At 37.8% G+C, this 25,369-nt stretch overlaps 1 protein-coding gene across 4 annotated transcripts in view; it reads left to right on the top strand.

Annotated features, from left to right (window-relative positions):
• LOC124723086 (ubiquitin-conjugating enzyme E2 H) overlaps positions 1–25,369 on the top strand; it is a 148,697-nt gene that overhangs the window by 1,276 nt on the left and 122,052 nt on the right. For all 4 annotated transcript variants that reach the window (XR_007006499.1, XM_047248264.1, XM_047248265.1 and 1 more), the window contains exon 2: positions 5,587–5,663. Coding sequence is in view for 3 of the 4 variants with exons in the window: in XM_047248264.1 (XP_047104220.1) it covers positions 5,587–5,663 (77 nt within the window). In the remaining variant the exon portion in view is untranslated. The remainder of the gene's footprint in view (positions 1–5,586; positions 5,664–25,369) is intronic.

Genomic DNA, 25,369 nt, shown 5'->3' with positions numbered 1-25,369 from the left:
ATGTGAAAGACTGTATTCACGAAAATGTTCAGTTAATTGCTTTGTTTTTCCGGTCTTTCAAGTAACTGTTACTAATGGCTAAAATGACTGAGTAGGAGTTGTTACATTTCAGTCAGTAAATGCAAGGAACAAGTTTTCTTTTCTTTTGTAGGATTGTGAGTAGGACCTTGAAACATATGTTGTGGATTGTTGACTGTGAAGTTTCTATAGTAGAAATGTTTTTACCCTTTGTGGAAATGGGTCAGGAATCTCCATATGGTTGTGTTGGTGTGGAGTATTGGTTAATGTTGTATTGTGGCATATATTTTACAGATCTCATAACTATAGTTTTCCCCCTTGTCTTTAATGAAGAAATGTCTCACTGGTAGCTAACTGTGTAATGTCAGCAGGATTGAGAACAACCTGATTGATTAGATGAAAAAATTTAGTGCAGTTGGACTGTGTTACATGTTTGTCAGAAATAAGTAACATTCCGTGTAGTTCAGGTGAATGTCAGTCACATACGTGAATTTTTTTTAAAAAAAAAGTTTGTGAGAAAAATAATATACTGATGAAGACACTTGAATGGATTCTCTTTGGATGAGTGTCATTACAGAGGAATGCCGTATAATTTATTCGTCTAGGGGTATGAATGTACAGACATTTTGAGGAAAGAGCAGGTGAGTAGCCGCAGCCTTGTTAAAGGAACCATCTCGGCACTTGTGTGTAGTTATTTAGGAAAGCCTTTTGGGGCATGAGCCTTCATTCTCCTGAATCTGTCAGTGTCCTTAACAAATGCATTAAATCATTCAGTCATGCCTAACGTATTTGTAATTAAAATTTGTAGAATTCTGTATAGAGTGAACACAGTTCCACAGTTGGTTGAAAATTCATAAAAAAAGATGATGATGATACAATAACAGTGAGAGTTGGTCACATTGCATAAAAAAAACTGATAGAGCTTTCTTAGGATGTATTATTTATTTATTGGTCTTTTAACCATTTAACATAATGATGTCAGATATTCCGAATATTTACACTGGGAAAACCATGGAAAACACAGGTCACATTTGCCAGAACATGGCTAAATTAAGTCTTCCAAAACAAGGAATCCTGAACCATATCACTGCACCATGTCATCTGGTATTTACTTTATCAACAAACTGTGAATAATGCCATAAAATATCTAGAGTCTACAATTAGCCTAATCGATACACAGTTGCTGTTTTTGAATAATTCTTGCATATGAATTGAGCTACTTGCAGACACTTGATATGTTGTGACATTTATTGTTTGTTTACAAAGTAAATAGTGAGCGAGATGCTGCAGTATTATGGCACTTGATTTGCATTTACTAGTCTGGCCCTCATAATTGCCTACTGATATTGCCTCTCTTTCATTTCTGTCTACTAAACTGACATAATCTGAAAAGTAAGATCAGTCTGACATTTCCTGTGTACAATGGAGAAGACAAACTGATACTTGTCCCATTTAAAAATTTTATGCTTTACTCTTGAAAACTGGAATTCAGAGTGATTAAAAGAATGGAAATGTTGCGAAGGATTTGGGAAAAATATGCCACTCAGTATGTTTGTAAATTCAGTAAAGTCTAAAGTGAGTACACCCAAACTGAGAGGGGATGGTGCTTGGTGGAGGAGGGGAGGACAGTTTGAGTCCAACATAGAATCTAAATCAGAGTGCAACTTGGTGTTAAAACATACATAAAATATTGGGGGAGGTGCGTGTAAAAATTATGGCCAGAAAGAAGTGGTGCTGGGGGGGGGGGGGGGGGAGGAGGAATCTAAGAACCAGCCAAGCTTTGAATGCAAAACATTTGGTTTAGTGCCCTGGAACCGCACACGCAACTAACAACCATTCAAAATTTAGTACTTGGAGAGTAAAGAAAAAATAATGTTCTAGCTCAGTTTTAATTAACCACTTAAATTATATAATTTACTGTATAATTTGTGAAGTTACACAGTAGCCACATATTTGTACATTGGCGGATAATCTCTCAATGATATAGGGCCTTTCATCAAAATACAACGAAACAAATAGCTCCAATATACAAAAACACACATAGTATGCAAGTATAATTTGTGAGGCTAGAGCAGTTGGTCAGCCATGGCCTTGCTGTGGGAGCCATCATGGCATTTTCTGAAATAATTCAGGAAAACCTAATGGCCAGATATGGCAAATGCCATCCTCCCAAATATGAAGTAATAGTCTTCACAACTGAATTCTCATTCACCTGGTTTTTATCATACATTGTTTTTTTTTTTTTTGATCAGACATAATTTGCAACAAAGATCTTCTAATATAAAACAGTTGTGCAGTTCAACACTACGTGCACCTGTGGCTCCAGGACCACGAGCGTGCACATCTCTCTCCTACCTTCAGTCTGTCTGGAAAACTCGAGTGAGATGTTGAGCTCAGGAGAATGACAAAGCTTTGTTATCATTCACTATAGATCTTGGCACATTTGTCTGTAGAAGCAGTACACTGTGATTATGTATTGGAATGTGATATAATGATGTAGTTCTCCCTTTTCATTACTAACCCATTACTCCGAGTCCTCCAAGGGATAATTGTGTTTTATGCATTATGTGTGGAGTATGTTTTAGCTGCCTTTTGAAGTAAAAGTATTTTAGTAACCTTTTTCATCTCATCGGACAGTTCATTATACAATTTTATTCCATGATATAGGATGCTGTTTTGAGTTTGTTTTTCTGTGGTAAATTGACGTCCAGGCTGGCTGCTGTTCCACTGTTATGTACAGAACCATTATATCTTTTTGTGCTAAAGGCACTCTTTAATGTGGAATAATGAATGTCATTGTTTTCTCTTGTATTGTGGTTTTGCACACCAGTGATTATTTACCAGTGGATTATTTACATCAAACTTCACGGGGAAATAAACATGCTTTGAAGCAGTAATCCAAATGCCCAACTCCTTAAACAGATGTCTGCCAGATGACAGCATTTTTTATGCCTGTGTACCTTTTTTGTACCTTTGTTACTCAGAAAAGAATCCCTTAGTAAAGAAATGACTGTGCATAGGACTGGTATGTCACGACAAGACACTGATTGTTACAAAACTAATGCAGAACCCAGTGCCATCTGCTCTCTGTATTAATAGGTTTGGTGATCTCTGTCAGTGACTAATGTTGCTGTCAGGAAAAATAATTTTTTCCAAGTCTTATGCTGCCTGGAAAGTCATTGATATTTATTAAGAACAGAATTGGACTCAATGCACTACCCTGAGGCACACCAATGTTTATATCTTTCTTGTCTGACAATTGTTTCAGTAGAAAGTTATCTTCAGCTGACATTTTTTAACTATCATACTTTTGCACCCTGTTTTTCAAGTAATACTGGAGCCATTCTTTTGTTAGTCCTCTTACACCTAGTGCTTAGTTTGTTTAGCAGTATTTTATGATCAACAGTGCCAAAGGCCATGAAAAATTCTAAGAATATACCTGTAACAGTCATTCTTGTTGAGAACTTTGATTACCACTTTTGTGAAGATTCCAGACAGGCCCAAAGTTTGAATTTGCAGTTAGAAAGATCTGAACTTTTTAAGATTGTGAGAATGGTGGAAGTGATTAATAACAAGAATAGTAATTATATTAATATTATTTTAGTGTATGATTCTGTAAATTAACACTTTGTGACAATTAAAAACTATGCACTACTAATTGTTGGTTTTGACCAGTGACATAGGAAACATGTAGCAAACAACATGGTTTAAGGAAGGGCGGGGGGGGGGGGGGGGGGGCTAAGCTGCTTGTCAGTCTGTCACTACAACCAGGTCTTTTGTTTTCAGATTCATTGGCTTCACTAACCAGGAACAAATCTTTAAAAATATACACAAGAAAGTGAGATTACAACAGCCATTAACATTGTCACTGATCAGAGCCAATGACTATTATCAAATATTTATCGACCCATTAAATCTTTGAACTAGATTTATGTGTTTACAAACACATCATTGCCTGCCACTAAGTTGGACTCTGTCATTACCGCACTCTAACTTACTTATATTTTTTTAAACTGTATGAGTTTTGAGATGGAACAGTGTGTGATATCTCATCCTGTTACCTTTACATAACTATATTTACATCTATGCTCTGCAAACCACCGTGAGGTTCATGGCAGATAGTACATCCCATTCTACCAGTTATAAGGTTTTCTTCCTGTTTAGTCACATATGGAGCATGGGAAGAATGATTGTTTGAATGCCTCTGTGCATGCAGTAGTTATTCTAATCACAATCCCTATGTGAGCAATACGTAGGGAGTTGTAGCATATGCCTAGAGTAATTATTTAAAGCCAGTTCTTGAAAATTTGTTAATAGCCTATCTCAGGATAGTTAGCGTCTGTCTTAAAGAGTCTGCTATTTCGCTTCCTTCAGTGTCTCTGTGACACTCTGGGATGGATTAAACAAACCAGTGACCATTCGTGCTTCCTTTCTCTGTATACATTAATTATCCCCTGTTAGTCCTATGTGGTACGGTTCCAACACAGTTGGCAGTATTCTAGAACTGGGTGCATGGATGATTTGTAAGCAATCTCTTTTGTGGACTGATCGAACTTCCGCAGTATTCTAACAATAAACTGAAGTCTATCACATGCTTTACCCTTAACTGAACCTATGTGATCATTCCATTCCATACCCATGCAAAGTGTTGCACCCAGGTATTTGTATGAGTTGACAAAGTCCAATAGGTGCTTACTGATATTATAGTCATAGGATACTACATTTTTTTCATTTTCTGATGTGCAAAATTTTACATTTCAGAAAATTTAGAGCAAGGTGCCAATCTCTGCACTGTGTTAATACCTTATCAAGATCTGACTGAATATTTATGCAGCTTCTTTCAGATAGAACTTCATTATAGATGACTGCATCATGTGCAAAAACCCTGATATTGCTATTAAAATTGTCTGCATGGTCATTAATACCCTACATGAACAGCAAGGATCCCAACACATTTCCCTGGGGTACACCCAAAGTTACTTCTACATCTGACAATTACTCTCCATCCGAGATAACATGCTGTGTCCTCCCTACCAATATGTCTTCGATCCAGTCACAAACTTCATTTGATACCCCATTTGATTGTACTTTTGACAATAACTGTAGGTGCAGTACTGAGTTAAATGCTTTTCAAAAATCAAGAAACTAATGTGACACCTAAATAACAGAATAATGCTATTTGATGTCAGTATGATACACCTTGTTTATTTTGGGAAATAAAAATAGTTACAACATTTTTGTGCATTTGTTTGTGTTTTTATATTTACCAGCACTTCAGAATTTTTTTTTTTAAGGTTTAGGTTATCAAAATATCTGTTTGTGGAGGGGGGGGAGGGAGACCTGTCAGTGCCATGTGCAGAGTTATTAGCCTCATGGTTAAAACTTTTACACCATATTTAATTTTGCTAGCCAAGAGAGATAGAGATAGAGACGTCACAACACAACTCGATCTCTTTCTCATGCACGCCCTACCTCACTACAAATTATACTGTCCCTTACTTTAAGTTAAAAATGCAATAAATGAAAGTCTAACTGTATGTCATCATTTACCTTTAACTCTTGATGCAGCATAGAAAGTAAACATGAAGTTACCATTCTTGGAGGCTTAAATGAATTTTGTGTCAAGTTCTATGGGCCTCGGGGAAGTAAGTACTAAGAGCTTATTCCGAAGTTGTTTTTTGTTGTTGTAATTAATTAATAAGTATTTCGTGCTTTTCATGCTAATACTCTAACAAGAGTATTTTGAAAGTTTGATCATTCTCAGCCACTGCCGATTATTCTTTATTTGTAGTTTAAATTTTTAAGCGCTGCTGCCTTGATCATAGGTATTTACTCTCTATAAAAGACTTGGGAGAGAAGTGTTGCCTTCCATTGTAAATGTAATACATAATGTAGATAAACAAAATTGACAGTGTGTTGGAGTAAAGTATTAATTTAAGTGTATCAGTACTTTTTAGTGGCATGATCATTTGTAAGTTGATACATATGTGTGATTGGCATCATTCTTGTAGAAGTAGGGAGTCTTGCCACATAAGTAAGATACTAGTGAAAAGCGTAATGTAATTGGATAGATAAAAAAATTTACTCATCAAGTAGCAGAAGGAGAACACACACATAAAGATACCGTTACACGTGTGATCTCCTACTGCAATGTGGTGTTATCTGTCCAGTTACATTGTAAGATTAGTGAGATTTTTAAATTTGGCTTTTAATCAGTAGCTCATGTTTATAGTATAATTTATCAATATCTGCCTGTACTGTTTTCCTTGCCAGCCATCTTGTAAAAAGTATTTCAGGATGAGTCAGAGAAACTTTCGTGTGCTTGGCAAGTGTACTGTTCCATTAAAAAGTTTGCATGAGCTAGCCATTTTATCACTGCAGCAAATGGTAGTTGTCTCCTGAACACACGTCTGTGACATCACATGTTCTTCATAGTGTTCATGTTTTGCACTTTTTATCTGTACCACCATTGGGATTTGAAGTTCTTCTGTTGTAACTTTAAAAAACTAATCTTTGTGCACGAATTTAACAAAAGTGAAACCTAGCTTATGGTGTAAATAATCTCACGCAATTGTAATGAGGAACAAAATACACACATTATCACTGACAAGGAAAAATAGGTTTGCTGTTAGACACAGAGTTCAATTCTCAATAAAGAATCTCTCCTGCAGTACTACTACTATCATACAATTCAGTGTTACTGTACATCGGCTTTAGTTATAATGTAAAATAATGGTAAACCTCAGAATTATATCCGTCAAATATCTCAGAAAGTTCACCTATTTCTCCTTTAAGTCTGTTCGCTCTTTTTACTTCTGATAAATTTGCAGTAAGTTTCCATATAGTTGTGCTTGGCTATCATCTCTGTGCCCCCCCCCCCCCCTTCCCACTAGTTGAGTGAATTTCTGGTATTTCAAAAGATGGAATTTAAACACTTTTAAGATCACTACAGCATTTTCCCGTTAGTCACTTTATCATCATTTCCTGTTGTACTTTCCTCAGAGGAATACTCTTCCTTATTTGTTGAAAATTACTACTGTTTACTGCTCTTAATAGATGAAAAGAATCTTATATGATTTGGTTATTATTTTGGGCCCATGTAATCGTGACAGGTATGGTCTAACCCTGTACGCAAGCTAGTTACTCAGGTGCAGCCTTTGGTATTAGGTTTCACAGTAATGATGACAATAACCTTCTACTATATCAGTAAGAATCTGCCAAGATCCCTTCTCTTCCTGCTTTTTCTCCCATTTTTTGGCATGTTTTTGTTACCATTTATCGCTGGCATACGCATACATTTAAATCCACTTTCTCCTTTGAGTTTTAGTGCCAAAGTTACTCACACAATGAGATATAATGTTTATAGAAAAATTCATAAGCCATGTCAGTATCTCTGTTTACAAGCCAGCCTGCTATTCCACGGTGGAAATTATCTGTAGCATCTTATTATCCAAGACCCTTTTTGTGGATTTCTGCTTTTTGGGATCAGAACATAGATGCCAGGTATTCTGGGAAATTCTGTGGTATTAACCATCACATTTATATATAGACATTTTATTTTTTGAAGGCGATTTCTTTATCACCAAAAATTTTTTTAGATGTAGGTGCTCGTTAGTGGTATTAAGACGCTTAAGATATGTCGGTAACTATGAATTAGTAAACGAAAATAATTTTAGATAAGGAACAGCAAAAGCGGCTCAGAGGTGCAGATCAGTTCTCGTGTTCCCTCCATTTCTAAGTGCCAATGAGAAGCCCTTGGCTTAATCTAGTGTAGCCTGTGACTACGCCCACAATGTTGCCACATTGTCATTTTGCTACAGGTACTGACCAGGTAATGTTGTAAGAAGCAGGGTCTACCAAACAACCAACTATTGTTAAGAGAATTTGTGGAGATACTGTGCTTCATTCATGTTGTGGTTGGCACAACTTCATTGCTACTGATCATTCGCTTATGTGTTCCATGTATGGAAGTGTCACATGTTTGCAAAAATATGGTGGTTTTCATAATTTAGTATTGCAATTTTAGTTTCTCAGTTAAAATGCCAGAGTTTAAAGACACTCAGAACCAAACAAAGGAAGTCATATACAAGGTCTACAAATTTCTTCACGACCTTAAAGACAATGTCAGAAGACATGAAATCTTACTGGCCCACCACAGAATGCAATAGCAAAGACTCGTGGCATTTCACTGTGAACTGCACAGAGAATATATGCAGAAGTACGGGCAGTTGAAACCTGTGAAGGAATGAAGTTTATCTGAGAAGAAGGAGATTGTTGGAAAGAATTGTTACTGATTTGGGCAATTTCCATAAAGATGTTGTTCATTGTGCTGTATTGGAATTATATGACAGAGAACACACGTCTTAAAAGGCACATGGTGACAGATGTTTAACATAACATATTTCTTTAACAGAGAGTTGCCATTCAAGTGAAAGAGGTGTGAAATGCCAGAAGACATATCTGGCATGATTATAAGAGCAATAGTGGTTTGAGAGTATTGACTGGCAAAGCAAAGAGATTTATTGCCTTTTATGATAGATCATATGAATATTACTTTATCAAAAGTGTAAAGCTAATACTTTCAAGCTCCAAATCCAGTGATTATCATAGAGATGAATAGTTACATATTTAAACACCCACTTTCAGGTTTATTATGTGGTTTAGAAGAGGATTGTGGATAACACCCATTGTCAGTCAGTCAGAGAAAATACAGGAAATCCTAATTCAAATACAAAGGAGGAGGAAATTGCACAATGGCTAGAAGAAGAACTATATCAATTTCAGGTTGCTGTATGAAAGGAAATATGTTGGAGGAAATCAGCACTTTTAAATCAGTTTGAAGTTGACTGCTTAGCAGTGGAAGAGGGTCACAGTGTCTTGAGGCTGCCCTCTTATCACTGCCAATATAACCAGATAGAAAATGTGTGGGCCATTGATGTCATGTTGGAAGACTAGGTTTAGTATTATGCCATGCATGAAAACATGCAAGAAAGTGACTTCCAGAGAAAGGCATCTGGGAAAAATTCATTGAAAGCATTTTCAGCTTCAAAGGACTCCTCAGATAATGATCTTCAGAGCAGCAGAAGACTCACTTTTTCTGCTTTGCGCTGATGTTTAAACTAACGTGCAAAGCTAAGAAATTTTTAAATATTCACATGATCAAAGCTGACATAGCTTTACAATTTAATGGATGAGCAGTAATAATGTATTTGGCTGTAATATATCTTTAAGTTACCTGAGAATACATTTAAATCGAGAGGCTGCTGTTTCATTACAGTATTTTCTAAACTTTTCCTTGACATAGTGTTTAAAATCGTCCACTACCGACCACAAAATCTTTATTGAAATGTGCTATCTGCCTATTATGGGTATCGTATCTTCGAGTGTGTACCTTGTGATACGTTGTGCATGCATGTGTCAGACAGCGTAGTCAGATGCTATAAAAGGAGTGATCAAAAAGTTTCCATTTGAAAGCCATGCAGCCCAGAATCAGAACTCCAACCAGGCAAACTCACCGCAGGTGTTGAGGCAATCGTCCCACTGGCACACCAGGCTGAAGATACCCACGTAGTAAAACATTGTGTCCTGCTGCGTAAATAAATCCATAAGTGCATGTACCTCATCCTTGTCAGACAGTAATCTTCTACCTTTCAAGGCCTTTTTTAAGTGCCCAAAGGCATGCTAATCCTGTGGGGAGAGATCAGGACTATAGGGCGAGTCCTCAAGTGTCTCCCACTTGAGGTGGCATATCTTTTGCATTATGACTTAAGCGAATAGGGATGTTTATCATGAAGCAGACCCACTGGTGTATCGTTCCACAGCAGTGGTTTTTGACAGCCTTGATGCCCCAAACACATTCCTCTTTCTGCGGTGGATGTGTGCTGGTATTTGTCCTTCAGCAGCCAAGGAAAGAATAATAGCACATTGGTCCTGTTTGGATGCATTTGGTAATAATATCATCAGGCTGCATTTACCTTGTGCACGTTGGAAAGACAAGAATGCCACACTAGTCCCTTGCTTACATGTCGCATGTTGTTACTTGTATCTCTGCCTTGGAGTTGCCCTATGTTGTGTATACACTCAGCAATACCCTCAACTGGAAACTGTTTGATCAACCGTGATACTTTGGTGGGTTTGGTTCAAAATGTGTGCAAGGCAATGGCTCCAAACTTGGGATGACAGGTTTTTGGGATGGCCACTAGTGGAGAAGCGTGCCTAAAAGGTGGAGTACCTACTATGCTTGTCCCTTCAGCCTCCACTTTCACTGCTCCTTAGTATAATATGATATATTAAGTATAGGTAGCCAAAAATGCATTAATGTGTCTGAATTCATGAGATTATAAAGAAGAAAATAAGGAGACACAATATTTCAAGAGAAAACCAACTTAAAGACATTGAGAAGGGCACTTTCCCAGTATTCTCTTCTTTTTTTATAGACAGAAACTCCTCTTACGGAGATAATATGCACCAAGAAAATAACAAACTTCTTACTCTTGTAAACAATGTAATATTGTAACTGTTGTAGGTATACCTGGTTTAGAGCTACATAATAAAAGAATATCTGGAACTTCATCTTTTCCTTCACTGTTCAGTTCTTTTCATGCCACTAAACATATATATAGCCATGATGCCTACTTGGTACAGCAGATGCAATTTGTGAAGTGACAAATGTGGCCACCATAGTGAGGATTTCTTGAAGTTCACCTGGTTCATTGTTACACGGAACTTGACAGCAAAGGGTTAAGGTTTGTGTTAATTGTAATGCTCTGACAACTGCATGTAGGCAAGAGTCAGTCTTTAACCTTTTTGCAGAACACAGCATTTGCATAAACTGGAGCTTATCACTTAGCACTTGCTGACATTTGCCTCACTTACCAGCAGTCTGAGTAAGGAATAAAATAATGGTGAGTGCAACTTCTTGTAAATCCAGTTTGTTTTACTTCTACATCTACGTTTTGAATTCTACTTTAGTGTGTTGCATTGAGCACATAGGTTACCATTACCATCTATACTCTTCCCTGTTCTATTTACAAATGGTACTTGTAAAGAAAGACTGTCAGCAAGTCTCTAAATGAGCTCAAAATTCTCTGATTTTACCAACATGGCTGTTTATTGAGGTATATGTGGAAAAAAGTTAAATTTTGACTTTTGTTTAGTACACATGCTCTCGGAATTTTAACAATAACCTCTCCATGGTGCGTAATGCCTCCTTCACAGTGTCTGCTACTGGAATTGAATGTGTATATTCTTGACACTTTCTCATTACTAAGTAAATCATTGCTGAAACTTTCTGCTTTTATTTGGATCTTCTCTCTGTTTAACCCAACCTGGTAAGAATCAAAGAGAAAAGGAAAGTACCCAAAAATTGTTAAAAAAAAAAGGGTTTTAGAGGCTAATTTCATGTGTGAATTACAGTTCATTGGCAATGATTCATCGCCAGTCTTGTAATCAAACAATGACTCTTTCCATGTGTTAATGTGGAATAAATAATTTGTTTACATTGTTGGGTAACATGGCATTTTGTGCACATAGAATTGATCTTTGGAAGATCTTTCTGTATGTTACTGTACTTATCTGGCTTCCCTGTATACAACTCTACTCTCCACAAACAGTCTTGGAAAACATAGTAAGCTATGCACTGGACTTTTTTGTATATAAAAATCATTGACAATCATGCAGCATTCCCTTGGGGTATGCCTGAAACTGCTTTTACATCTGATTATTTCTCCCTGTTTAGGAAGATGTGATCATCTGTTTGCTAAGAAATTTTCAGTTGTGTCACAAAGGTAACCCAGTACTACATAAACTCATTTTTTATCATTGGGTGACTATAAGGGGTGTTAAAAAAGAAACGAGCCAGGGGCATAATTACAGAAACCAGTACCTCTATGTTAGAAGTATTGACCCTGGCTGCTGAGTCACTTGTCCCACTGTGACACAAGGTGGTGAATGGCTGTCTCAAAAAATTTCCAGAGCTGCGACATTAACCAGTTCTGCACATACATCTGGACATCGTCATCCGTGGTGAATTATTTGCCCCTCAGAGCCTTTTTAAGGGGATCAAAAATGTTGTATGGAGGGTGGCAGAGAGCCTCCCATTTGAATTTCTGCAGGAGTGCCGAGACTGTGTTGGCCGTCTGAGGCTTTGCATTGTCATGAAGCAGAATGACCCCACAGATGAGATTGCCTGGTTGTTTTGATTTGATCGCTTGGTGAAGGGTGGTCAAGGTTTGCAAGTGACGCTGGGCATTCACTGTTGTCCCTATGATTATGCCAGTTTTGGTCCCCTTAAAAAGGCTCTGAGGGGCAAACGATTCACCTCGTACGATGACATCCAGCTGTACGTGCAGAACTGGTTAACATCGCAGCCCCAGAAATTTTATGAGACAGCTGTTCACCACCTTGTCACAGTGGGACAAGTGTGTCAACAGCCAGGGTCAATACTTCTAACATACAGGTACTGGTTTCTGTAATTATGCCTCCGGCTTGTTTCTTTTTGAATGACCCTCATGTTATAAAACAGTTGATAGCATGTGAGAGTATTCTAAGTTTGTGATGATACCAGTTCTTGTAAGTGGAATTTACATAGCATAGTGTGTAAAAGTATTTTTCCAGCCCTAACATGCGACTGTATCTTGAATAACCATTCCATGCTGTATCCAAAGTGAATATTTCAATTCTGTGACATGCCACTCATAATATCAGCAGTACTGTTGAAATAACACATTCAGTGTTGTTAACTTTGCTGTGTAATGTTCATAACTTTGAACAATTACCCTAAACAGTTTATACATATATAATATTCCTTTGAAAGAGTTGATTAAAAATCCCCATTCTTTCTCTTGAAGAAACTCTGACGCTTATCTCTTCATTGACTTAATACTTGGGACAGTGTCCTTGACAGTTACTTTAAAGAGGTATATAATTCCTCCTCATACACCACTTTGTATCCTCATTCCTTGTGCTCTCCTCCCCCCTCTGCCAACCTGGCAGTCCCTTATGACATACCTGTAATGTGTGCAAATTGGTATGGTCACCGGTACTTCACTCTTGTACGTTTCCCTCTTCTCCTCTGTACAGTGCTTACACTTATTGGCATAGGTCCATGGTCTAGTTCTTTCTCAATTGTTTGCTAACTGTAGGTGTTATGGAGATGCTCTAATGCCAAGATTGCTGGATTCTGCAACTTCAGTTGCTAGTAGTCAGCAAGAAAAATACACATCTGTCTCTTTATGGTTTTTGCATGACTTGCACATTGTCGTAGTACTGGATGTGGTCCATTTTACTGTATTTTTCTAGCACGGCCATGTGGCAGCTTCTAGACTGTTCCCTTGTATCAGTTGTGCGATTGCGTGTGTGGCATTTTTGGGATGGTGGGCAAATTTTCAATTCGTATGAGTAGATTAAATGTAAAAGCGATTAAGTTTATGGTCAAAGTGTTTGTTTTTTGTTAGTAGTACTGTAATTTTTTGTTTGAGATGAGAAAAAGAATCAGTAATAAGGTCAAACATGCCTGAACCAAATAGGTTTTGAAACCACTTTCTACATTTGATGAGCCAGAATGTCAGATCTGTGTTTAATGTAATAAATCAAACAGATGCAATTCATATAACAGGAGCTTTATTTAAAGTGGGTAAAATGCAGTATAATTGTGATAATTTTTTTCTGACTCATTTTTGAACTATTCTTTCCCCACACAAGGTAGTCTTCATTTATTTTCTAAAATTTCTAAAGTGGGTAGAGGGTAGTGGCTACTCTGAGTAAAACCTATTTTCACCAAAATAGAGCAATTGTAACTTATTGAACAATAACAAAAACATTAGGTAGTCAGTTGGCCAGTATCACCACCTTTCGTAAGAGTTTTATTGAAGTGACAGGTTGTGTTCCCTGCTTCTATATCAATACTCTGCAAACCACCGTATGGTGTATGGCGAGGGTGCGCTGTACCACTACGTGTCATTTCCTTTCCTGTTCCACTTGCAAATAGAGTGAGGGCAAAACGACTACTTTATATGCCTCCAAACGGGCCGTAATTTCTTGTATCTTATCTCCACGGCCCTTAAATACAATGTATGTTGGTGGCAGTAGGATCGTTCGGCACTCGGCTTCAAATACTGCTTCTCTAAATTTTGTCAATAGTGTTTCTCAAAAAGAACATAGTCTTCCCTCCAGAGATTCCCATTTGAGTTCCCGCAGCATCTCTATAACACGTGTTGTTTGAACCTACCACTAACAAATCTAGCATGTTGTTTGAACCTACCACTAACAAATCTAGCAGACGGCTTCTGAATTACTTTGATGTCTTCTATTAATCCAACCTGGTGCAGATCCCAAACACTCAAGCAGTACTCAAGAATAGGTCGCTTAAGTATCCTATATGCGGTCACCATTACAGGTGAACCACTCTGTCCAAAAATTCTCTAAATAAACTGAAGCTGACCATTCGCTGTTCCTACTACGGTCCTCACAAGCTCGTTTCACCTCATATCGTCTTGCAACGTTATGCCGAGATAGTTAAATGACTTGACATTGTCAAGCAGGACACTTAGGAATACTGGATCCGAACATTACAGGTTTGATCTCCCTATTCATCTGCATTAACTTACATTTTTTCCACATTTAGGGCTAGCTGCCATTCATCACACATATAGAAATTTTGTCTAAGTTGTCTTATATCTTCCTCCAGTCACTCAACTTGGACACTGTACCATACACCATGGCATCATCAGCAAACAACCACAGAGTGTTTCCCACCCTGCCAGTCAAATCATTTATGACTACTGAGAACAACAGTGATGCTATCACATTTCCCTGGGGCACTCATCACAAAACCCTTGTCTTGCTGCTCTTGTTCTCATTCTCGGCCTCTTCCCATGTACCGTCTGTACATATTTGGTACATACTATATCCTCTTCACCCCACCCCACCATTATGCACTTCAGTGATTTGCGTGTTACAGTCGGACTCAACCTCATCCTCACTACTGCTGACAATTGTACATACGGGATTCTCATCACTCATAACCTTATCCATACTGTGGAGGATTTCATCCTCCACCCTATTTCTAGTTATACTGGCCATTTTATCTTCTTCTGCATTACTTTCCGTAATAACGGCAGCTCACGTACTTTGTGCAGCGCTTTTGTTTCTTCCACTAACTTCTACTAAATTCGCTACGTACACACCATGCACGGCATGCATCTTATTTTTTCTCCTTCGCCGTTTCCTCTCTCTATTACATCAGTGGCCGTATATGTTTTTTCAACATTAATTACATCATCTTGCTCATTTTTTGCCCCTAGATAACTCCTTCCTGCACAACATTTAGTTAATATGTCCAAACTATGATTCGCTTCGGAGACATTTACTACCGAAACTTGTTCACTGAAGTCTTGGATTCCATCATCTCTTTTTCACCACAGCTACACAGCTATCTTGGTCTCACAGCGGCCAGCTGGTTGCTTCTCAAGGTTCATTGCATGCTGTGGCTTATTTCACAAGTGCCTGCTTGTTGCTTTGCCGCCTGAGCATGACTTGTACGTGACAATACCTGTCACCTGGCATACACCGACTAGTGATGCGTTCCTGCCGTTCGCTTGTTGCATGCATTCACTTTTATTACTTCTGTATGATTTGTCCACTTTGGGCCTAAGTCATTGTCCGCACAGATCTGGCCCGTAATACACGCGGGCCCTAATTTCCCGCATCGTCGCTATTTTGAAATTTTTGCTGTGCACATCTCCTACTGCGAAATGAACTGCTACTGCATCCTCTACCTCTGCCTCTCTGTATGTTTATGCGATATTGATCATTCTCTGTTTGGTCGTTCTGGCCATGGTTTTCCCTTATTCGGTTATTATTGTTTGGATGATAATCATGGTTCCCTCTCCAGCAATCTTAGTCTTCAACTCTCTCCAAGAATGATGAGAAGCTTTTGTGGTTGCTTCCCACATCTCTCTTCGAATCCTCTGGTAGCTTTTTCCATAGTTCCCACACTATTTCTGATTCTGTTCGCCTAGATCTTAAATGAGTCAATTTTTTGTACCGTATTTCGCAGAATTCTTTCATGGAATTCCTGCCTGTGTTATCATACAGTCTGGCCATAATAAATTCTCTCCACAAATAGTCATGCTTCAGCTCTGACCATTATTCATCAATAAATTTTTGTGTAAATTCTTCAAATGACATCTGGTCTGTTTCTAGATTTAGTCCCCACCTTTTCGCATCACCTGCTAAAGCACTAATCACCACATTAATTTTCTCCTGATCTGTCAAGTAATCGGGGAAATTTCTTTCGCAATTTTTCAGAAAGTCTAGAGGATACCATCCATTATGTCTTTTTGCTGGGTTGAAACATTCTTCACCCTCTAGTAACTTGCTATAGCTTATTCTTGCAGTGACATGAGTAAATTTTTCTCTTATTTTTCTTATAAGGTCGCACATTTTGCCTTTAATCTGAGAAGCGTTTTGTTCGCACTTCTGTTCGCAGTTTTGGATTCTGTCACAGATTGTCTCATTTGAGCAATTTTGGTGTTGCATTTAGTTAATACTTCGGTTTTGAGACAGAACACTTTTTCGTCAACTTTTGTTGTTACTAAAGGTTCTATTTGGTCTTGGATTTTTATTATTTCTGTGTCAAATCTTTCATTAATATCATTTATTTGCCCCTTCGTAGCGGCAACATTACCATTGATAACATTTATTCCACTTTTTAAATCCCTGATTGTGTTGCTCACAACACCTACTCTCGAATTTACTTCATCAATTTGCTTACTAATCTTAATCCCCTGCATTTCAATCTGCTTACTTTGTGTTTTCTCAAGAGTTTTAATTTGACTGTCGCTACACAGTGTTTTCATTTGATAATTTTGTGCAGCAACCAGTTTTTCAGTTTGGTTGTTTATACTGCTTCTGTGTGCTGCAAGCTGATTGTTAATCTGTTGACCTTGTGCTGAAATCTGAGCAGCCAAAATTTCTAACTATTCTGTCATATCTAATGTTTTTTCACTTTCCTTTTCTGGTGCATTTTCATGTCCAAATTCTGCCCGTTGCAACTCACTCAATTTCCTTTTGATTGTTGATGAATCAAACATATCCATCGATTCATTGTTACATCCGCTGTCTTTGATCATGTCCCCTTTCCTGTCTTGTTCCATTTGCAATAACTTCATTATTTGAATCTGCTCATTTACATGTGTATGATGTTCTACGTATGCCTGCTGCCATCTCATGGCATCATCTGTGGTTGCATTTGTCGAACTACTGCCACCTAATGCTTTCTATACTTTCCCGTACCACTTGTCCTGGTATACTCTCACTTTTGTGTCCATCTTCTATTCTGTTACTGTTTTATATCTTTATTTTTCAAATCTGGAAAACTTTCTGCTAACGATTCTGCCGGATATATTACAAGTTCAAGGTGCTGGACGTTTACTACTCGTTCTACTGTTGTATTTCACTCAATATTTATGTTTTGCTCTATCTCTGAGAGTAAAATTGAAAAAGTCCTGTCATGGGGCGCCAAGTATAACACTACTACTTGTTTCCTAATAACACAACTTCCAGTCATGTCACAGGGAAGCCAAGTATAATGTGACAGCCGCAATGTATAATGCCAAATATGACCTTAACGTGCAATAAATGTTACCTTCTGGGAGGAATTTTGAAAATTTTGACCGTGCTTTAACCTAACGGACAGAAGGAACTGAATATGAATTTCGTAAGGGTGGCAATTAGTTGAAAGCAGATAGATTATAAATTTGTATAAAATGAAAGAAATAAAGTTCATGTAAATGAATCAAAAAAACGGTCGCCAGCCTAGTTACACATAATAATGTGCAAACATTATTCTCAATGCATTTGTGTATACTGTAGCAAAAGTAACTTTCATAAATTCTATCTTAGTAAGGTGCAATGAACACCTACAACAACCAGACGAATAACACAGTGGGTAGCAATAGTTATCATCAGCATAAGTTATCAGTCACAGAAATGTAAATGAGACTTTCCCCTTATTAATTACAGTCGCACCTCAACCTTTAACTAATTCAGCACAAAATTGTTCTCAAAGACAACACAAGACTAAGTGGCACCTAACAAGAGTTCAAATTTGATTAACACTCATATACACATCACAAATGCAATAATATGAAGCTGAAATAACATGTTTCATATTCGCTCCAATTTAGTAATGTTTCAGATTTCGCTAGCAAAACCAGATGCAAATTGACTTTCTCCTGCTAGTAAAGATTAAAATGGGGGGTCCTTAAACTGTACATTCCTTTATCATCAACTATGCACACCTTACAGAAACACTTTTCATTACAATAATATTGGTTTCCAAACCTACATGATATTGATTATCTTGCAATGCTTTATAACCATTTGCACAGACAATATACTTAATTAACTTCAAGGTGATTTTAAGTTATAATTAAATTTCAAATAGGATCAAAATTAAGTGCCTTATAACACCACTTGTAGAGCGAGTGATTTTGATTAACCACATTTATGTTCATTAGTACTAAAACTTTGTCACTTTCAAAGTAAAAGCAGTTCATAGCAAGATAAAGCTTTTCATAAGTTAAATATTATGTGCCTCTCTCTTTATCTGCGAAACTAATGATTTAAGTAGCAACTTTTATATGTTTTGAAACTGAAACTTGGGCACATTGAAATGAAACAAATTAGCCTTTCTTGTTAAACAGGATACTCGGTCTTTAGCACTTTTAGAATAGGACCCTGCTTGGTACCATGAAGAGGACAATTTCAACAGTCAAACACAAATTTTGCAAAACTTGAATTATTATTGCAAAAACACATACTGGTTCATACTGGCATGCTGGTATACACATCTGTTCTCCAAAGTAGTTGAAACAGTTGCGCAATTGTGGTGGCAAGCACGTGGCGGCTATCTGGTCTCCTCAACTGGTTTAATGCTCTATTTCCTTTCTTCTTGATGACGAGTTAATCATTTTTAGAGCAATTCCAAATGCAAGTGTATCATTTTACAGCCGGAAACACATCTGAGGCTATTCCATCATAGATTTGATTTCACAACGCCTCACTTGGCACCAGCGGTGTTGACTATGTAACTGCTAGTCACTGACTGTCTACTGTGCGCTCTCTCTCTCTCTCTCTCTCTCTCTCTCTCTCTCTCTCTCTCTCTCTCTCTCTCTCTCGCCACCCAGATTGACTGCCATTTCCACCTTTTCTTGCACGCCAAGCCCCTTCTGTAATGAAGGAGCTTATCTACGCCTTTTCTTTCCGTGGAAAACAACTCCCTAAGTATGAAACAGTTATTTACCTACAGTTTTGTTGTAACAAACAGACGTATTAAATAAAGTGTCATTATTTAAGTACACTGTTAAGTTAAACAAAGATATACATCACACATTCCCATTTTCCTCCAACAATTCAAAGAACTTAACTCGTTAAGAATAAACACTTAATAGATACATACACTTAATTACACTGTACCAATTAGTCACAATCGATAATGGTGTTACTAAGTGTTGTCTTGTGAGATGAAATTTACGTATTCCACTAACATAAGGATGTATGTAAGCATTAACGGTAGTGCCCCTGTAGACTTGCACAGTTACAATTGAAGTAGAAAAGGTGTGGGGAAGTCTGTGAATTCACTTCAACGTTCTGCAGCATACACAAATGATGCTTCATTGGAAGGTAGTTGTCACTTGCCGAGCTGATTGGAACTTTTGCCTGGAGTTATTGATCCTTGTAATAAGAGGTGAGTGGTACTCATGACGCTAGATCACTTCAGTGTGCATCTTCTTCATGAACCCATCTATGTATAGAATTTCATATTGCCCTTCCCTTGGCCGCAACAAGAGCAGACCCCAGTTAGGATGGATAGAGGTGCATCGTTAGTCAGTCTTAACAACACATCTTGTCATATGTTGTAATCCTTAGTTGAATCTTTAGGAAGCTTATCATTCATTTAAAAATTATGGCAAGAATTTGAATGACCTGACCTACAGTATTATATTGGTTTTTATAATGCTTTTTATCAAATTTTGCAAAGGATTTCACTTCTGTGTATGTGGCCTGTAGTGCAACAAACCTGCTTCTTTTTAAATCCAATATTATGAGCAAATGAGAAGATGGAAATAAGAGGCTAAATTCTCAGCATTTTTTGAAGACTTTTAAAAGAGAATCGCACAACCATAAACATGAAGAAAGACAAAGTACATAGAAGGGACGACGACAACAGAACAAGCTTCAAGAAAAATCCTGCGTCTAAAAGGCAATAACAGAAAACTAAAATATCATAAAAAATAAATACGAGGGTTGGAACTTAAATAGTGGCAACTATTTATTCACAACCGATACAAAAGAGTTACATGTTTGCACCAGTTACTGTCCTTCAAAGTGGTCACCAGCGTTGTGTAGAACCCATTGCCAGTGATGTGGAAGACATAGTATACTGTTAGCAGAGCCTATTCTGTTGATGGTGCGAGTGGAGTGGTTTAAAGTTATGGTGATTCTCATGTATGACTGTGATGGTGTTATCCTAATGCATTATGTTCCTATACGGCAGACTGTCAGTGCACGGTATTACTGTTGGTTTTTGAAGCATCACCTGCAACCAGCTTTGCGAAAGGAGCAGCGACACTTTCTGCGCATCCCACCCATCATTTTGCATGACAATGCATGGGTGCATACAGTGCAAATTGTGGCTGCTCTGTTTGGTCTATGGGACTGGGAAGTACTGTACCATCTGCCATACTCACCAGACCTTAGTCCTTGTGACTTTGATTTGATTCCGAAGATGAAGGAACCACTTCGTGGCATTCGCTTCAGAACTGTTCCAGAGATTCGACAGGCAGTAGACCACTCCATTCGCACCATCAACAGAACAGGCTCTGCTAACGGTACACTAACGCCTTCCACATCGCTGGCACCGGGTTCTACACAATGCTGGTGACTACTTTGAAGGGCAGTAACAGGTGCAAACATGTAACTCTTTCGTATTGGTTGTGAATAACCAGTTGCCACTATTTAAGTTCCAATCCTCATATTAGCGCTGGATTCTAGAGCCCTCCCCTGTTTCATCCCCCTTTTCCCCATGCCCCACCTTTTCAATTGCTGCTGACACGTGGCATATGGAAACTGAAGGTATGCAAATGGTGATAGTGAGATGAAGAAAAAAAGTATCCCATAAAAATTATGAATTTTGAACTGCAGTATCTCTTAACTACTATAGACAGTCTCTCAGACCGCTACTAATTTTTGTGTCGAGATATTTCTCACACCCCTGCAAAGCCAAATGGACTCTTCTGTGTACCTTCCTCTTGGCTGTCAAGCTACACGCGCCAGCATTGTTGCTGCTCTTTGTTTCGTAATTATTAGCCTTGAGAGGTCTCACAGACGTACCATAGTGTTTGCGTGCTACGTGTTTGTTGCGTGCTACAGTTTCTCCATGGTGGGGAAAGCTGAGCCTTCTATGCAACGTGTGTTATGTAAGGCAGATGTGAATGTTCAAGATCTCCCCGTTGAATCTTCAGGTGAAGACTTTGATGACAGCGATAATGACCCTGATTTTGAGATATTTAGTGATCACGACACTAATTCAGAGCAGGAAACTGAAAGTGATGAAGATGTGACAGCTGATGACGATGGAGCTTACTTCTTCGGTAAGAATAGATGTTTTTGATGGAGAAAAAATTAGCCACCAGCTAACGTAAGAACAAGGTAACACATCATTGTCTTGCAGCTTCCTGGACTGCGACAGGTGGCGAAAAGTCTTGGGGAAAACCCTGCTGTTTTGGAGGTATGGAAACTGTTCTTTACACCAGACGTTCTAGACGAAATCATTCAATGGACAAATCTGAAAATATCTAAGCTTAGAGCACAGTATGCTAACAGTCGCTTATCCTATCTACAAGATGTTGATGCCATTGAATTGGAGGCTCTAATTGGTCTATTAGTGTATTCAGCCATTTTCAAGTCGGGGAATGAGTCTGTTTACAGCTTGTTTGCAACTGATGGAACGGGCAGAGATGTTTTCAGATGCTTTGTTAGCAAGGAAAGACTTCTGTTTTTATTGTCTCCATTACAATTTGACAATCCAGATGATCGGGTGGAAAGAAAGAAAATGGACATCAGCAGCAATTTCACAAATCTTTTCGCGTTTCATCGAAAACAGTCAACTTTGCTACTCTGTAGGTGCAACAGCGTGTGTTGATGAAATGCTTGTTCCTTTTCATGGAAGGTGTGGGTTCAGAATGTACATTCCAAACAAGCCAGCAAAGTATGGCCTGAAAGTTCAGTGTTTGACTGACGCTCATACAAATTACTTGTACAATGCATATATTTATTCTGGAAAAGTCAGAAATGGTCACACCCTTCCCAGCTATGAAAAAGGTCACAGTGTTCCCACACAGGCTGTTCTTCGATTGGTGAAACCCATTGAAAACACGAGGAGAAATGTTAGAGGTGACAACTGGTACTCATCAGTAGAACTAGACAATGAACTTTCAAAAAAAGGTCTCACATACATTGGTACACTGAAAAAGAACAAAAAGGAGATCCCACAGAACTTCTTACCTAATAAGAAATGTGGTGTGAAGACATCTGTTTACAGTTTTACAGAAGACATCACTCTGGTTTCCTTCGTGCCCAAGAAGTCCACAGCTGCAATACTGATCATCCTATTTTATAACACAACTAAAGGTGGTGTGGACTGTCTCGACCAGAGGTTTGCAGCTCATTCATCAAGTCGCAGGACAAGAAGATGGCCTTTGGCCATTTTCTTCACATTAGTGGATGTTGCTTGCGGCGTAAATTGTTATGTGGTACATCAAGCTTATCCAAAGGCAGAGGTAACATCAAGATTGAGCTTCATGAAGACTCTAGCAAGAGACCTAGCTGAACCTCATATGAAGCGTAGAATTTCTATTGGACGCTTGCCACGAGAGTTGAGTGACACCATCAGAAGAATACTCCACTTACAAGATGAGCCTCAGACACCGAAAGAAGAATTCGAAAATCGAAAAATGTGTGCCTTTTGCCCTCCTCATCTGAAGAGGAAAACAAGATATCCATATCAACAGTATGATGTTTAGATTTGTTTGGAGTGTTCCAGGAAGGTCTGTGTGAAGTGTTTGCAGGTGGAAATTGACCAAAGTAGGATTCAGTGGCACGGAGAACACGTATTTAGTTTTTACTTGTAATTTTAGAAGTAAAATGTGGCCAAGTTTCTCCATTCATAGACTTAAGGACTGAAATATTCGCTCTACATTGCAAAGATGAGGTGTAAATTGAAAGTTGGCTTGGCACACAATTCATCATAAGTCCAGTTGGATTTTTCCACCTAGTTATATTGCCAATTAGTTATATAATCCCTCTATTGAAAATCTGTGTGTAAGTAGAGAGCTAACTATTTGCTGTTATTTTCGTAACTCAAAAATATACTCCAAATTTTGCTTTGTTTTAATTGTCAAAGTGTTTAAAATACTGCATTGTTTTAAAAAAATCAAATTTCTACAAAGACCACCTCTAAGAAGTGTAATGAACGGCGGGAAGTCAAGAAAATATATATATATATATATGCAGTAAAATTCTGGTTTGATATATAAAATATAAAAATGCGGTCTGTGAGACCCCTCCATATTAATTGTGTTCCTGTGAATGACCATAGTAGTTGGGTGTATAAAAGTTTCACTGGCTGGGTCAGAGATTTTCTCCGCTTAGGGACTGGGTGTTATGTTGCCGTAATCATCATCATTTCATCCCCATCAACGCACAAGTCGCCGAAGTGGCATCAGATTGAAAGGCTTGCACCCAGCGAACGGTCTACCTGACAAGAGGCCCTAGTCACATGACATTTATTTACCTTACTGTTAATATATTGATGCTATGCCCTGGGAAAATTGTGACCACTTTCTATTACACAAAAACTAGAAAATTTCTAGTATAAATGTAGGAATTTCGGAAAAATTTTAGGCTCACTTTGTATTTTTCTCAGCAATTGACAACCCATAAAAACAGTTTCCAATCTAAACCAACAAACATCAAATAATTTATGTAAAACAACCACAAACAAGGGTTTGAAATGTACCATTTTCCCCACAGATGATGTTTTTGGAAGTACAAAGTAAAAACCAGTCTCTCATAAATATGCATTCCAATTTTCAGTTGCACAAGTCCCAGGTATTGTAATTTCTTCATATTTCTAATCGGTATTTCAGAGTGTAAAATGTAGCTGAATTTCTCCCTTTTAGACCAAGAACACTTTCAGTAAAAATTACTACAGTTCCATTGAGAACAGCAAAGTTGATGCCAATGTCACTGTAATTGATATAGCCATTGACAATAGAATGTCTTTTTGTGGGGAAATCCTTAAAATTCATCTGAGATTTGAGGTCAAATGATTGGCTAAATTGCCCTGTGTAGTGGTTACAGCAATGTCTCTTAACTATATGATCAAATTGAGTGAAGTATAGTTCATATGAATAGAAACTCCAATTGTACATGTCAAAGAAAAAGCAAAATGAGTGTCTCAAGGTATCTTTATGGTCTACGAAGAGAAGGTGAGAGTTAAAACAGAGAATGACACTGTACTTTTTTCTGTGTAATGGTTCATACTTCAGCTTTTTGTAGATTGTGATGATGATAGCATGATATAGTACAAGGCTAGGACCAACTCACAAATGTTTCCTGGTGTGTAGAAGTTATTTATGGGTGTTGGATGTGTAGTGAAGAACTATAATATCTGCCACTCTTAATTAAATAGCGGAATGAGAAAATTTGAAATAAGAGCCAAGACATTTTTTTTTTTTTTTGCTATGGCATTCATGAATTTTCCCGAAGATACAGAGAATTTTACAAGCCTTTTCAGAACTTGCTGCCATTTGATATAATGGTAATCAGAAACTAAGATGCACCTCAGAGCAGAAGCAGAAATAGCATATACCATTTGTGTTGTTAAAGTGCCAGTAAAACAAAATACTGCTCTCCTTGATAGTATATTTTGTCATAGAGTGATTAAAACACCTTTGTATAACAGTTGGAAAAGTGATGAAAGCAGCATTGCCAGGTAGTATACAAAATTCATATTCTCAAGATTTCTATGCGTTTTTACAGGATACCAAGAACCACAAACATACATGGATCTCGAAATATCAATAATATATAGAAGAGGAATTGATTAAAACAACTAAGAGAAACTTGTTGTGAAGCAATTTGTACAAACTTTATGATATTGCATGCAACAGTTTTTAGATACTTGTGCCCTGTGCATTTATCTGAACTTCCCAACTTTTGGAGTGAACTCCTCATGCCAAAATGAGAAAGAAGTCCAAATGTCCGAAAATCCTTCTATTTATTT

This window comes from Schistocerca piceifrons, chromosome X (genome assembly GCF_021461385.2).
Source record: "Schistocerca piceifrons isolate TAMUIC-IGC-003096 chromosome X, iqSchPice1.1, whole genome shotgun sequence".
Lineage (NCBI taxonomy): Eukaryota > Metazoa > Arthropoda > Insecta > Orthoptera > Acrididae > Schistocerca > Schistocerca piceifrons.
This window is presented reverse-complemented; position numbering and strand designations above follow the sequence as displayed.